Source organism: Schistocerca gregaria, chromosome 5, assembly GCF_023897955.1.
Source record: "Schistocerca gregaria isolate iqSchGreg1 chromosome 5, iqSchGreg1.2, whole genome shotgun sequence".
In the NCBI taxonomy this organism is placed as follows: domain Eukaryota; kingdom Metazoa; phylum Arthropoda; class Insecta; order Orthoptera; family Acrididae; genus Schistocerca; species Schistocerca gregaria.
The window spans coordinates 88,641,128-88,657,675 of NC_064924.1; the positions used below are offsets into that span (position 1 = coordinate 88,641,128).

The following is a 16,548-nucleotide window of genomic DNA, read 5'->3' on the forward strand; positions in this document are numbered from 1 at the left end:
GAAGGTTCTCGGTTGAGCTGCGAGCCAGGAATGCACCGCTTCTTTCACTGCTTCGTCCGAGGCAAATCGGCCGCCTCTTAATGCCTGTTGGAGAGGACCAAACAAGTGATAGAAGAGGCAAGATCGGGACTATATGGAGGATGATCCATTACTTCAAATTTCAGTTTCTGGACCGTTTCAGCAGTGTGGGCAGCAGTATGTGGACGAGCATTGTCGTGCAACAACACAACTCCTTTGACATCAATCCTCGGCGTTTGCTTCGAATTGCAGTAAGCATCTCACTGTAACGTACACTGTTTATTGTTCTGCCCCTTACCCCATAATGTTCCAGTACTGGGCCTTGTGCGACCCAAAAAACGGTAACCATCAGTTTTCCTGCGGACGGTTAGGTGTTCAACTTTTTCTTGCACGGCGAATTTGGATGTTTCCATTCCATACTCTGCCGTTTACTCTCCGGCTCGTAATGATGGATCCATGTTTCGTCACGAGTAATGGTCCTGTCTAAGAAGTTATCCCCTTCGTTACCATAGCGACGCAAATGCTGTTTGCAGATGTCCAAGCGCATTTGTTTATGCAACTGTGTGAGTTGTTTTGAGACCCATCTTGCACAAACTTTATGGAACCCAAGTCTGTTGCGGACGATTTCGTAGGCAGAACCGTAACTAATTTGCAGACGATGTGCCACTTCGTCAATTGTTGATCGTCTGTCTAAAAGAATCATTTCATGTGAACGCTCAATGGTTTCTTCATTTGTGGCGGTAAACGGTCGTAACGGTACCACCAACCTACACGCACTTATCCGTAATCAGTTCAGTGGCTCCATATTCAACAACATGATCGAGCATGCCTGGAAGAAAGCCACATTTTATGTTGACTGTCATGCGTTTATGCTCCTGACAAACTTATCTGCTGCTTATTAAATTGACCAGCAATATCAATATCAATTGCCTTCAAACTGCGATAGACAGGTACACTGCGCCGCCAGCGACGACGACATGCACGTCGCAGAGGCATTGCTGTGGCACGTTAACACAAGTGAACGTAGCAAGCCAACGCCCAGCGAGACCCAGAGCTAAGCGTCCGCGCTCCTCGACGTTCGCAGAGCGAATGACGCTCCGTGCTGCGGCGCAGTGTAAGCCAGCACGCCTTATCGCACCACAACTTCCGGTCGCAGTGCGCTGAACGGCGCCAACAATGCCTCTGCGACGTGCATGGCGTCGTCGCTGGCGGCGCAGTGTACCTATGTGTCGCAGTTTGAAGGCAATTGATATTGACCTTGCTGGTCAATTTAATAAACAGCAGTTGATTGGGGGTCCAAATGTGTTTCGTGGACTCCATCTTAATTTTACCTGTGATGTGCAAGCAGTGTTTGGAGGTGGCACTTGGCTCACACTTGCTGTTGTGTGGGGCAATCAAGCAGATTATGGTGGTCTTGAAGCTTTTCCTGATGCTAACATACCCACTTGGAAGACATGGAGTATTTCTGAGACTACAGGACTGTTGGCTAAACAGCCTTATGGTACTCTAGTTCCAACCATGCCCTTCGTTTTGAGTACGAGAAAGAAGAAGAAATTAAATGCTGATGAGTACCTTTTTATATGGGCCAAAGTTGGTAATGGCAATTGTAAAATAAAGATCAACGGAGATTGTATGATTTATTATAGACAATAAATATCCTTATCTCCCGTATCATTTATCCAATGTGCATATTCTCGTTTACAGTTTCGTTTAACTTATTTTTACATCAATATCCACAAACATGCTTGATAATGGGTACATAAAACTAAATGGAATAAATAAAAATAATCATTATGTTATTCCTGTGATGCCTGTCCTATTCATTATTACACCACTCTCTACTAGGTTCAGTAACATTTGTAGCCACCGTTTACTGGCAGCGAATACTGATGCAGGAAGTGTTGATTACATCGTAATTAATTTTATTGAAATATCGGTGAGACACTTCGTTAATGTACGTTGTCGGGAATTTTATATACATTATAAAGTCAAGAACTTGTTACTGTTGTGGTCTTCTGTTCAAGATTGGTTTGATGTAGCGCTCCATGCTACTCCATGCTGCGCAAGTCTTTTCACCTCTGCATAACTACTACAACCTACGTTCACTTGACTGCGCCTACTGCACTCAAGCCTTGGACTCCTTTTAAAATTCCCTCCCCCCCTCCCCCCCCCCCCACACACACACATACGTCTCCCCCCCCCCCCCCACACGCACACATACGTACCTTCCTCGACTGACAATTTCTTGATGCTTCAACATGCGTTCTGTCAAATGACCCCTTGTTTTAGCCAACTTGTGCCACAAATTTGTTTTTTCCCCAATTCATTTCAGTACCTCCGTATCTGTTAGTCGAGCTAACAATATATTCTTCTGTATCACCACATCAAAAACATCTACTCTCGCCTTTTCTGCACTATTTTATCGTCCACGTTTCAGTTCCATACAGGGCTACATACAAAACAGATACCTTCAGAAAAGCCTTCTCCACATTTAAATTAGTACTAAAATTTAATAAATTCCTCTTTTTCAGAAATGCTTTTCTTCCTAGTTCCAGTTTGCAGTTTGCGTCCTCTCTGCTTCGGCCATTTATCAGTAATTTTTTCGACCCATATGACAAAAGAGGCTCATCTACCACTTTCAGTGTCTCATTTTTAACTTCATTCCCTCAGCATCGCCCGATTTGATTACATTCCATAACCGTTGTTTTACAGTTTTTGATGTTCTTCTTATAATCTCTTTTTCAGGCACTATAAAATACGGCCAGCTCCTTTTCCAAATCATCATCAAATGTCAAAGCTTTTATTTCTTCTCCCTCAATTCAAACTGGCTTTTCAAATTTCTTCTTGGTTTCCTTCACAGTCTGATCACTGTGGATATTGAATACATCTGGGATAGGCAACAACCCTGTCTCACTTCCTTCTCAATCACTGCTTCCCTTTCACGACCATCGACCCTCATAACAGTAGTCTGTTTTTGAAGTGCTCCTACATCTCTCCGAAACTCAAACCGATCTTCCCCGAGGTCTGCTTCTACTAGTTTTTCCATTCTTCTGTAAATAACTAGTGTCTTCTTTTTGCAACCATCGCTTCTTAAACTGAATGCCCGATAGTATGATAGTATTCACAACCGTCAGCACATGCCCTCTTTGCAGTTGTAATTATTATGATGTTGTTGTTGTTGTGGTCTTCAGTCCTGAGACCGGTTTGATGCAGCTCTCCATGCTACTTTATCCTGTGCAAGCTTCTTCATCTTCCAGTACCTACTGCAGCCTACATCCTTCTGAATCTGCTTAGTGTATTCATCTCTTGGTCTCCCTCTACGATTTTTACCCTCCACGCTGGCCTCCAGTACTAAATTGGTGATCCTTCGATGTCTCAGAACACGTCCTACCAACCGATCCCTTCTTCTAGTCAAGTTGTGCCACAAGCTCCTCTTCTCCCCAATTCTATTCAATACTTCCTCATTAGTTATGTGATCCACCCATCTAATCTTCAGCATTCTTCTGTTGCACCACATTTCGAAAGCTTGTATTCTTTTCTTGTCCAAACTATTTATCGTTCACGTTTCACTTCCATACATGGCTACACTCCATACAAATACTTTCAGAAACGACTTCCTGACACTTAAATCTACACTCGATGTTAACAAATTTTTCTTCTTCAGAAACGTTTTCCTTGACATTGCCAGTCTACATTTTATATCCTCTCTACTTCGACCATCATCAGTTATTATGCTTCCCAAATAGCAAAACTCCTTTACTACTTTAAGTGTCTCATTTCCTAATCTACTTCTCTCAGCATCACCCGACTTAATTAGACTACATTCCATTATCCTAGTTTTGCTTTTGTTGATGTTCATCTTATACCTTCCTTTCAAGACACTATCCATTCCGTCCAACTGCTCTTCCAAGTCCTTTGCTGTCTCTGACAGAATTACAATGTCATCGGCGAACTTGAAAGTTTTTATTTCTTCTCCATGGATTTTAATTCCTACTCCAAACTTTTCTTTTGTTTCCTTTATTGCTTGCTCAATATACAGATTGAATAACATTGGGGAGAGGCTACAACCCTGTCTCACTCCCTTCCCAACCACTGCTTCCCTTTCATGTCCCTCGACTCTTATAACTGCCATCTGCTTTCTGTACAAACTGTAAATAGCCTTTCGCTCCCTGTATTTTACCCCTGCCAACTTTAGAATTTGAAAGAGAATATTCCATTCAACATTGTCAAAAGCTTTCTTTAAGTCTACAAATGCTAGAAACGTAGGTTTGCGTTTCCTTAATCTTTCTTCTAAGATAAGTCGTAGGGTAAGTATTGCCTCACGTGTTCCAACATTTCTACAGAATCCAAACTGATCTTCCCCGAGGTCGGCTTCTATCAGTTTTTCCATTCGTCTGTAAAGAATTCGTGTTAGTATTTTGCAGCTGTGACTTATTAAACTGATAGTTCGGTAATTTTCACATCTGTCAACACCAGCTTTCTTTGGGATTAGAATTATTATATTCTTCTTGAAGTCTGAGGGTATTTCGCCTATCTCATACATCTTGGTCACCAGCTGGTAGAGTTTTGTCAGCACTGGCTCTCCCAAGGGTGTCAGTAGTTTTAATGGAATGTTGTCTACTGCAGGGGCCTTGTTTCGACTCTGGTCTTTCAGTGCTCTGTCAAACTCTTCACGCAGTATCGTGTCTCCCATTTCATCATCATCTACATCCTCTTCCATTTCCATAATATTGTCCTCAAGTACATCGCCCTTGTATAGACCCTCTATATACTCCTTCCACCTTTCTGCTTTCCCTTCTTTGCTTATAACTGGGTTTCCATCTGAGCTCTTGATATTCATACAAGTCGTTCTCTTTTCTCCAAAGGTCTCTTTAATTTTCCTATACGCAGTATCTATCTTACCCCCAGTGAGATAAGCCTCTACATCCTTACATTTGTCCTCTAGCCATCCCTGCTTAGCCATTTTGCACTTCCTGTCGATCTCATTTTTGAAACGTTTGTTTCCTTTTTGTCTGCTTCATTTACTGCATTTTTATATTTTCTCCTTTCATCAATTAAATTCAATATATCTTCTGTTACCCAGGGATTTTTACTAGCCCTCGTCTTTTTACCTACTTGTTCCTCTGCTGCCTTCACTACTTCATCCCACAAAGCTACCCATTCTTCTTCTACTGTATTTCTTTCCCCTATTCCTGTCAATTGTTCCCTTATGCTCTCTCTGAAACTCTGTACAACCTCTGGTTTTTAAGTTTATCCAGGTCCCATCTCCTTAAATTCTCACATTTTTGAAGTTTCTTCAGTTTTAATCTACAGTTCATAACCAATAGATTGTGATCAGAGTCCACATCTGCCCCTGGAAACGTCTTAAAATTAAAACTTGGTTCCTAAACCTCTGTCTTACCATTACATAATCTATCTGATACCTTTTAGTATTTCCGGGGTTCTTCCATGTATACAACCTTCTTCCATGATTCTTAAACCAAGTGTTGGCTATGATTAAGTTATGCTCTGTGCAAAATTCTACTAGACGGCTTCCTCTTTCATTTCTTAGCCCCAATCCATATTCACCTACTATGTTTCCTTCTCTCCCTTTTCCTACTCTTGAATTCCAGTCATACATGACTATTAAATTTTCGTCTCCCTTCACTATTTTAATAACTTCATTTATCTCCTCATACATTTCATCAATTTCTTCGTCATCTGCAAAGCTAGTTGGCATGTAAACTTGTACTACTGTAGTAGGCGTGGGCTTCGTGTCTATCTTGGCCACATTAATGCGTTCACTATGCTGTTTGTAACAGCTTACTCGTACTCCTATTTTTTATTCATTATTATACCTACTCCTGCATTACCCCTATTTGATTTTGTATTTATAACCCTGTATTCACCTGACCGAAAGTCTTGTTCCTCCTGCCACCGAACTTCACTAATTCCCACTATATCTAACTTTAACCTATCCATTTCCCTTTTTAAATTTTCTAACCTACCTGCCCGATTAAGGGATCTGACATTCCACGCTCCGATCCGTAGAACGCCAGTTTTCTTCCTCCTGATAACGACATCCTCCTGAGTAGTCCCCGCCCGGAGATCCGAATGGGGGACTATTTTACCTCCGGAATATTTGACCCAAGAGGACGCTATCATCATTTAATCATACAGTAAAGCTGCATGCCCTCGGGAAAAACTACGGCTGTAGTTTCCCCTTGCTTTCAGCCGTTCGCAGTACCAGAACAGCAAGGCTATTTTGGTTATTGTTACAAGGCCAGATCAGTCAATCATCCAGACTGTTGCCCTTGCAACTACTGAAAAGGCTGCTGCCCCTCTTCAGGAACCACACGTTTGTGTGGCCTCTCAACAGATACCCCTCCGTTGTGGTTGCATCTACGGTACGGCTATCTGTATCGCTGAGGCACACAAGCCTCCCCACCAACGCCAAGGTCCGTGGCTCATTACACTTTGCCGTAAGCCCACATCTACATCATAATCCGCAAGCCGCGTAAAAGAGTACTTTTTGTTCTATTAACTGAGCTCTTCAACCCCGTTCCACTGGCGTATAGCGCATGGAAGGAATGTTTGTCGGTAAGCCTCTCTATTGGCTCTAACTTATCAAATTTTCTCCTCATGGTCATTAAGTGAGACTTATGTGGGGGGACGTAATAACTTGTCCGACTCTTCCCGAAAAGTGCTCTCTTGAAATTTCAAACGTAAATCTCTCTGTCATGCACACCGTCTCTCTTCTAACGTCTGCCAGTGGACTTTGCTGTGCATTTACTTAACCCTCTCGCAGTGGCTAAACGATCCCGTGACGAAAAGTGCCTCCCTTCGTTGGAATTTCTCTAGCTCTTCTACCAGTCCTACCCGGTAGAGATGCCAGATAGATGAACAGTACTCAAGAAATGGTCGGCGCGTTATAAGCCACTTCCTTTGAGGATGAGCTACGTTTCCTTAAGATCTTTCCTATGAATCTGAGTCTGGCATCCCGCGCGGGATTAACCGAGCGGTCTTGGGCGCTGCAGTCATGGACTGTGCGGCTGGTCCCGGCGGAGGTTCGAGTCCTCCCTTAGGCATGGGTGTGTGTGTTTGTTCTTAGGATAATTTATGTTAAGTAGTGTGTAAGTTTAGGGACTGATGACCTTAGCAGTTACGTCCCATAAGATTTCACACACATTTGAACATTTGAGTCTGGCATCTGCTTTTCCCACTATTTGTTTTATGTTGCCATTCCATTTAAGGTGGCTCTGGACAGTTACTCCTAGATATTTTGTGGTAGATACTGTTTCCAGCTGTCTGTCATCAACAGAGTAGCTGTACAGTAGTGGATTTCTTTTCCAGTGTATGCGCAATATGTTACATTTATTTACTTTCATGGTCAACCTCCAGAGCCTGCACCATTGATCAATTCTCTGGAGGTCATTCTGCAAATGATTACTATTTTCTAGCGTTGCTACCTTGTTATAGACAACCACATAGTCTGACTTAAAGAGCATCCCACATTTTCTAGTAAATTATTTGTATATATTGTTAACAGTAACCGTCCTAACACACTTCCTTGGGGTACTCCGGAATTACCTTTACATCTGCCGATTTTGATCCGTTAATAGCAACACGTCGAGTTCGGTCTACAAGGAAGTCTTGAATCCAGTCACAAATCTGCTCCGATACTCGATGAGCTCTTTTTTTTCACTAAACGGCAATGCGGGATGGTGTCAAATACTTTCCTGAAGTCGAGGAACACGGCATCAACTTGAGCACTGTTGTCTACGGCGCTCTGGAGTTCATGGAGGAGGGTATTTCACCATCATCACATATCTTGCACAACATGTGCAATAGTTTGTCATGGCTAGCTCCAGCGAGGACCCTTGCACAGAAGGTGCAATAGTTTGTCATGCTCCAGCGAGGTCCTCAATAATTCTGAGGGAATGCCATATAGACCTAACAACCGTAATCAGAATTTTACATGCCGGTTGCTGCCAACCGCTCACACTCTTGCTTCCATGTAACGTGAGCTGAGTGGATGGGTAGCGGTTGCTAAGAGCCTTCCCTGGTTCCTCATAGAACTGCAAATACGGAGTTTCGGTGAACTGATTAAAATACAACGGAATGGAACAGCTCGAGACAAAGATCTGGGTAGTGTGGCCACTGTGGCTTTTAATGTCGGATGCAGATAAACATAAAATGACTTAGCATGTCTACCTGTTGTACTTGTGAGCTGTGCATACTGTTTCATCCTGCCCTGTTTCAATCATTCACTTTTTTACTTCGATTGCGGATAAGGGAAGAAGGTACGACAACATAGCAACTACTGTTTTGATGAATATGACTCTGTAAGCATTGCATTGTTTCAAGTAAGTATTTCGCTTTTTGCCATGACACAACACGTTATTCTATGAAACAAACGAATGCACACTTGAACACACACACACACACACACACACACACACACACACACACACACACAGGGAGAGAGAGAGACAACAGAAACGAACAGGGAACAGTTACATACACAAACAGGACAAGACATGCCATACGCACAGTGTTACGACAAAAGTCGCTCACTGTTCCCGCATGATAAGTTTTTATTTCGTGCCAGGCCAGTGGTCAAGTACTACATAGTACATAGCTGAAGAAAACCGAAGTATGAAAACTACAAAATTAAAAGATCTCAGTCTGAATATGCGCCGATTTTTCACTGAGTTGGATGGAAGTGTGCCCTATAACCTATTACCCTATTATAAGGAAAACTCAAATTTTTACAACGCAAACGAGTACATTTGATTCATGTGAGAATTATGGCGTAAACTTTTTTCATTCTATGAGTACCATATCTAAAACAAAACTTTACTCCTACCAAAAAGATCTACATCTATACTCCGCAAACTAGCGTGAGATGCATGGCAGAGAGTACGTCCATTCTACCAGCTATTAGGACAAAAACGGGAAAAAAGGTCCAATAACCGTGGGCTCTAAATTGCATACCTGAAGAGCTATGACAATTCGTTCATCTTCGCTAATGTGAAACACATCTCGTCTACTGAGCAAGTGTTTATAGCTGTTAAGGTACGCACTTTAGAGCCCATGTATTTGTTTTTTTCCATGTTATGCTACTGATCTGAAGATAGTCATTGCTGACTGTAACCGATAGTCTGATGAGGTGACCTACAAGTTTGTGACCACAGAGGTGAAATAAAAGAAATTTATTCTTCATTTTCGGGTCACTTCCATTCGTGACCATGTAGCAGCTTGTGAAATATTGTGAGATGTTACGGCAGATGAGTACAGAAACAGAAATATTAGGAATGAATTATATGATTTGTAGCTCAGAAAACACAGGGAATGGGCACGAAGGACGGGGAATCACCTCTAGAAGTCAATAGAAATTTTTAGTAATGAATAAAACTTCGTACTCCAGATTCCAAGGGAGGTTGGTGAATGGAGGCAGAGGAAGTGCCTATGTATGGGGACATATATGTATGGAGCAAACTACTCTAGTAATGTATTAATATTGGAACATCAACACATAAGAAGTTATGATACATTTCTTTTCGTTCAACCTCAGTTCTCTCAGTACGTTTTCGTGAGTGATCTTTGATGCTGCTTCACCAATTTTTGATTCACATTTTTCCCTGCTTGCACCGAAGTAGAGCAATTACCACAAGAGCAACGACTTTATCGTCAACGTTCCGAGCACAGTATTACTGCACAATATTATTGACAATACTATTGAGCAGCTTAGGGAGAACTTCAATAACTGTGCGCTATATTATTTTGAAATATTATTGACGGTCTAGGGGGCGCAAAGAGGAGTTTGCAGGCAAAGATTCGAAATTTTTGAGATTTTACGAAACAAATTCTTGAATATTATGCGCTCTTTCCTGCATGAAATGGTATATAAATTACCTTTCTATGACATTTAGAAATATTTTAATTTTACTAATATTTATGTGAATCTCTGAAATCATGCAATTTCAGATGTGCATGTGTTTATATGTTTATATGGTGGAAAGTAAATGATTCTAAAGCCTCTAAATGTATAAACATATCCATATGATAGTCTGGAGATAAAAGAACTAGAATGTATTGGACATGTGAAAAAGAGTATGGGCACATGATTCAGAAAATAAAACGTAATTCTTTGCACCACCACATTGTCGGATGGCAAGCCACTGAGGGGTCGATTGATTGATAAGACAACAGATCAGCTTCAGCAGCTTTATGGAATGGCCATCAGGGATAACCGAAATGCTTAAGAAAGTATGAAGGAAGCAGTCTGGGCCTCGTACTTTCATAAACTCTTAACTGGTAGAAAACCGATACACTGCCCACTTGGACCTGAATCAAGGTGTAAATTCCGGGATGTGAAGTTTCAGGAATGGAAGCCAACAAGCTAATTTATAGGGACCTAGATCACCCACATCACCCTTGAAGGTGTCTACATGTGTGGACCCGTAACTTCAATGAGACCTAGAATAACATATCTGATACAAGCTTCGAAAACTGTGTTTGCAAGATTAAATACACTGAAATGAGGAATTAGTGATGCTATATTAACATTTAAATGAAGAAAAATGCTAAAAATAAGAGTTCTAGTCCTCTTTAACATCACCCCAGACTGTCATACTGTAAAGGGGTTGAAATTATCACACGAGACTTGGTAGGGTAGAGCTTGCAACCAAATTCAACACCAAAGAAGCAAGGTCAACCATAAATAAGAAGGTTTTGGAGATGAAGGGTGACAAAGATGATGCTGACTGCTGCTAGGTCATTTCAACCCTAAATTTAAAACCATGAGTGAGTTTTTATAGTTTTAAACTTTAAATGTGATTGTATCAAAAAGACTCTTTTTTTACATTTTATGTACATGTACATCATAAATTACTTAGGAGAGCTACATGAAATTTTGTGACCTGTTCTAATGTCATATACCTACTGAAGCACAACCATAGTAGTGATCTGAGCAGGTATGAATCTAGGGGCCTCCATGTAAAAATATTCATTGTAAAAAGTAGCTTATCTTTAAAAAATTATATATCTGGTTCTTTCTGTTTTTATCTGTTAATTTTGTTCCAGTAGACATAAATAACATGTATAACTTAGCTTTAAAAATTTCCAATTGTTATCTTCGTTGGCTGCTAAGATAAAGGTAAGTAAACCTGGCTTATTTAACATTGACAGCGTAGACCCTGCAAACTTCCCTTAAGGAAACACGTCTGTTAGCTTGAAAACATGTCTGTTAGCTACGTCATAGAGCAGCGCAAAGCGTACAGAAGAGCATCCAGCCTATGCGCACTGCACCTTCGTGGCCTTTTCGTATCTGCGTGGGTTCCACGTGACTATGCAAGCCACGAAAGTTGCCAGGCCGTTGCTAAGTGTTTTGCCGTCCTAGGCGAGAATTGAAAAATAACACCCCATCTTTTTTTGCTACCATCGGTTTCCTCGACATCCACCCTCCCCCTCCACCACAGACAACATCCAACGGTACGAGAGTGCAAATCTCCTATTATACTTTCAACCATTACACTTTTCTGGAAACAGTCCTCAGTTTTCACACTTGGTCCTCGATTCATTTAAAACAGATTGAGGACAACAAATGTCCTCAATGGCTAAATTTTTGTCCTAATTTTTTGAAATCTCAGAAAGTAATTGAAATAGAAAGTATGTGCGGAACGTTTTAACATAGAACTCAATCGAATATACAAATGCAACCAAATCTGGCATCGTTTACTAATTTTATTTAATTAGGAAATGAACTAAAAAGGTGTGGAATCATTTTTTTGTGCAAATGAATTTTTCCTTTAATTTAACAATAACAGAAGAACTAAACACATCAGCAGAACCATTCAGTACAACTGACACTTGACAAATGATCTGCAGAGACAAAAACAAAAACAGGGACTGAGGAAGAGATGTTACCAAGTCGCAAGCCACCGCAAGTACGCCACTCCAGTAGTCTACAGAGACGAGTCAAGGACATGTTTGAAACTTCCTGGCAGATTAAAACTGTGTGCCGGACGGAGACCCGAACTTGGGACCTTTGCCTTTCGCAGACAAGTGCTCTACCAACTGAGCTACCCAAGCACGACTCACGACCTCTCCTCACACCTTTAATTCTGCCAGTACCTCGTCTCCTACCTCCCAAACTTCGCAGAAGCTCTACTTCTACTTCACAGCTTGGAGGGTAGGAGACAAAGTACTGGAGGAATGAAAGGCGTTAGGACGGGTCCTGAGTCATGCTTGGGTAGCTCTGTTGGTGGAGCACTTTCCTCCGAAAGGTAAAGGTCCCGAGTTCGGATCCCGCTCCAGGACACAGTATTAATCTGCCAGGAAGTTCATATAAGTGCACATTGCGCTGCAGAGTGACAATTTCATTAAGAACATGTTTGTTTCGGTTTCGTACTCAATAGCGGCTCCATTAGTTTTGAAGTAGGTAGAGACAATGTGTTTACTTTGATCAAAGTAGGTGAAGACATTGTAAGTGACTGTTCTGTATGCTTTTGAAAACAATTCAGTGATTTAATTTTTCGTCTTTTCCATTTTTTCTCTTCATTTGCTCAATTTTTCCGCACTCTGCTTTGAAATTAATTTTTCCCACCCCTTGCCACCCCTAAAATAATGCGCCCTAGTTAGCTGCTTGTCTTGCCCAATGGTAGAAACGGCCACGACAAGTGGCTGTGTCATCTGATGAAGTAGTGTCGGTCATCGTTATTCTCCACAAAACTAGACTAAGTCGATTTTTTTTTCTTTGGTGAATTTCAATTCCCCATCGGGGTGGGCTGGCAGCAGCATATGCGCTGCACTTCAGCCAAAAGACAATAGTGATACAACAGAAGACGTTTAAAATTACACAGGAGAAAATATAACTGACAAAAATATAAAAAGGCGGGACATAATGGATGAGAACAGACAAAAAGGGAGCGACTGTAAAATGAACACAAAAACCTTAAAAGTATTGAGCACAAAAGCCACACACTGGGACAGTTAAAAGAACATAAGGCAAAGTATGGCTTCAGCATAAAAGTATAAATGGACAGCGTAGCACATAACGAACAATGACAGTAACACTATATACAAGTCCAGCACACAACTAAAATCACAGCTCTTTACGCACAGGAGAACAGTACCAAACACAACACTGAAGTAGCACACTGATTTGCAAAACGGAGGATCTGCCAGGAGCAAGGAGATGAGGGAGAAGGGAAGAAGGGAGGGAGGGGAAGAGAGGGGGAGGAGAACAGAGGGGGGAGACGGGTGGGGGGCGCGCCAAAGAGAGCTGGGAAGAGAAGGATGTGGGAGGGAAAGAGTGACGATGGGGTGCAGGGACTCAGGGGGGAGGGGAGAGGAGGAAAATCCGCTCAGGGAGGAGGAGGGGAGAGGAAAAGAGGGGCCCTGGGGAGGAGGGAACAAGGCCGGGTTACAGCTGGCTCGAAGGGTAGATGTCACGGCGAAGTTCAACTTCTGGAATGGGGAGGTGCTGGAAATTGCCCTGATGAAGGAGATGAAGTTTGTGGAGGTGCAGAGAGGGAGGGATACAGTGATAGAGGTGCGGCAGTGGGCGGGGGATGAAGGAGAAAACCAGGGGGGGGGGGGGGGACTACGTTGATTCACCCTCTCAGACATCGCAGCCGCGGAAACGGAATGCGCAATGGGCGCCTGCTTGAGAGGTGGGGTGAGACACGCACAGAGCCGCAACGGCGGGCAGGTCCCAGGGCAGAGGTTCTCCGCTGCTGCAGTCCTCCTCATCCATCCTGACGCCGAGCTGCAACCGCGGGTGGAGGCGGGGCCGCAGCGCCGCCAGCACCATCTGGCGGGCGTCGCTGGCGTTACAGGCGGAGGGCACGCACGCCGCCCACTGCCACTGCGAGAAGCGCGACATGAAGAACGTCACCTGCAACACGCCACGCACCACACACCGACATTTTAAGCAGCAGTTTAATGTGGCGCGGGGCCACTGGTCAGCTGTGAGGCCTCTACTCAGCAACATGTACCGTAGAGTGTCGATTACATGAATACCCAACAACCGAAACACCCCTCAACAGGAAACGTTCCGGTTAGCGAACTCAAAATTATGTAAGGAGGAGAACTGCGTACCATCACGTTTCCGACTTTGATAAAGGTCGGATGGTAGACTATCGCGATTCTGGTTTATCGTATCGCAACGTTGCTGCTCGCACTGGTCGAGATCCAATGACTGTTAGCAGAATATGGAATCGGTGGGTTCAGGGCGGTAATACAGAACGCCGTGCTGGATCCCAACGGCCTCGTATCACTAACACTCGAGATGACAGGCATCCTATTCGCATTGCTGTAACGGATCGTGCAGCCACGTCTCGATCCCTGAGTCAACAGATGGGGACGTTTACAAGACAACAACGATCTGCACGAACATCTCGATGACGTTTTCAGCAGCATGGAGTATCAGCTCGGAGACTATGGCTGCAGTTACCCTTGACGCTACATCACAGACAGGAGCACCTGCGATGATGTACTCAACGACGAACCTGGGTGCATGAATGGTGAAACGTCATTTTTTCGGATGAATCCAGGCTCTGTTTATAGCATCATGATGGTCACATCCGTGTTTGGCAACATCGCTGTGAACGCACATTGGAAGCGTGTATTCGTCATCGCCATAATGGCGTATCACCCGGCGTGACGGTGTGGGGTGCCATTGGCTACACGTCTCGGACACCTGTTGTTCACACTGACGGCACTTTGAACATTTCAGATGTGTTACAACCTGTGGCTCTACTCTTCACTCGATCCCTGCGAAACCCTACATTTAAGCAGGATAATGCACGACAGCATGTTGCAGGTCCTGTACGGGCCTTTCTGGATACAGGAAACGTTCGACTGCTGCCCTGGCCAGCACATTCTCCAATGGTGGCCGAGCAACTGGCTTTTCACAGTACATTAGTCAACTGTAGTATCATGTTGAAGCTGCATGTTCAGCTGTACCTGTACACCCCATCCAAGGTCTGACTCAATGCCAAGGCGTATCCAGGCTGTTGTTATGGCCAGAGGTGGTTGTTCTGGGTACTGATTTCTCAGGATCTATGCATCCAAATTGCGTGAAGATGTAATCGCATGTCAGTTCTAGTATAGTATATTTGTCCAATGAATGCCCATTTATCATCTGCATTTCTTCTTGTTGTAGCAATTTTAATGGCCACTAGTGTAGTTCCTATCCCTCCTCCTACAATTTCGATATTTTTGGAACCCTGACAAAAGATATTACTGGCCATCAATTTCCTTCAGGTGAAAAGATGCACACCTGGGTACTATCACAGTTCCATAGACAATTGCAAACTTTTTCCATGAAGACAGTAACCACCTTGTCTCACAATGGGAAAAAGGTATTACTTATGGCGATTACTTTTAAAATAATAAACAGTTTACTTACTTTCTTCCCATCTATTTAATTTTCATTTGGCTGTCCTTGCAGAAAATGGAGAAGGTCTGAGTTTGTGCCTCATACTCTATAGAACCACATTAATGTGACCATCAGTCAAAAGCATTCTACAGTGCGGACCATTTTCAGACATGTAGGATGAGAGTCAATGAGATTCTGGAATGTACCAAGAGGGATGTGGAACCATGCCGACTACAATGGTGTGGTCAGTTTCTCGGTTCAGGGTCCATGGTGCAAACATCTCCAGTTAGATGGTTCCACAGATTCATCGCTGGGTTTAAATACAGGGAGTTTCGTGGTCAAGGGAGTGCAGTAAACTCACCCTGGTGCTCTTAGAACCATGTGTAATGCAAGTTGTGTGACTCATTGTATTGCACTGCCAGATCATACCACCCTGCAGAGGAAAAACCAAATTCTATGTAGGAGTGTATATGCTTCCCAAGGATGGATGCATACTTGTGGTGATCCGTTGCGCCTTTTAGAATGACGATATCGTCCACAGGATGCCGTGAAATCATTTCTGGATCAAACACTCTGTCCTAGGGCCTTCAGATGATTGTTGCAAGTAGTGGAGCAAGACAAGTCCTAGTGTATTTTGTTCAGGTGGGTTGCATAAATTCAGGGGCAAGTATAAATTCAGAGGCAAATTATGCCCCTCCCTCTCCATTTTATCTATAGTTATGGTAATTATGACTTCTGGGGTTGATTTATGACCCCTTGGGTATAATCTATCCTTCTGAGAAACCCCCCACCTCCCCCTCCTCCTCCCCCCCCCCCTCTGAGGAAAGGGACACTTTTTTGCCACCCTTCCTCAGTTCACAGCCATTTTTCCCCCTCCTGGGAAATTCTTCACATGTCCTCTCCTACACTTTCCCACTCTCTGCACCCGTTCTGGAAACTGGCGAGAAAAAGACTCTGCTGAGGTGTTGGTGTGGAAGCATCTCGTGACATGAAATACAAACCAGTGTCTAATGACATAATATAATATTCTTCAATTCAATTTGTGTATTCTTCATTTAATCAGTTTTTGCAGGAGAGAGGGCTCCTTCCGTACCCTTTCAAATTCACCCCCTCCCCTCCCCATCACGAAATTGGTGGAAAAAAGATTCGGTCTGTGCTGAGCT

The 16,548-nt window shown here is 43.1% G+C and overlaps 1 protein-coding gene across 1 annotated transcript in view; it reads right to left on the reverse strand.

Annotated features, from left to right (window-relative positions):
* Positions 1-16,548, reverse strand: part of LOC126273232 (O-acyltransferase like protein-like) — a 225,365-nt gene that overhangs the window by 110,187 nt on the left and 98,630 nt on the right. The window contains exon 3 of the mRNA XM_049976776.1: positions 13,695-13,900. Within this exon, the coding sequence (XP_049832733.1) occupies positions 13,695-13,900 (206 nt within the window). The remainder of the gene's footprint in view (positions 1-13,694; positions 13,901-16,548) is intronic.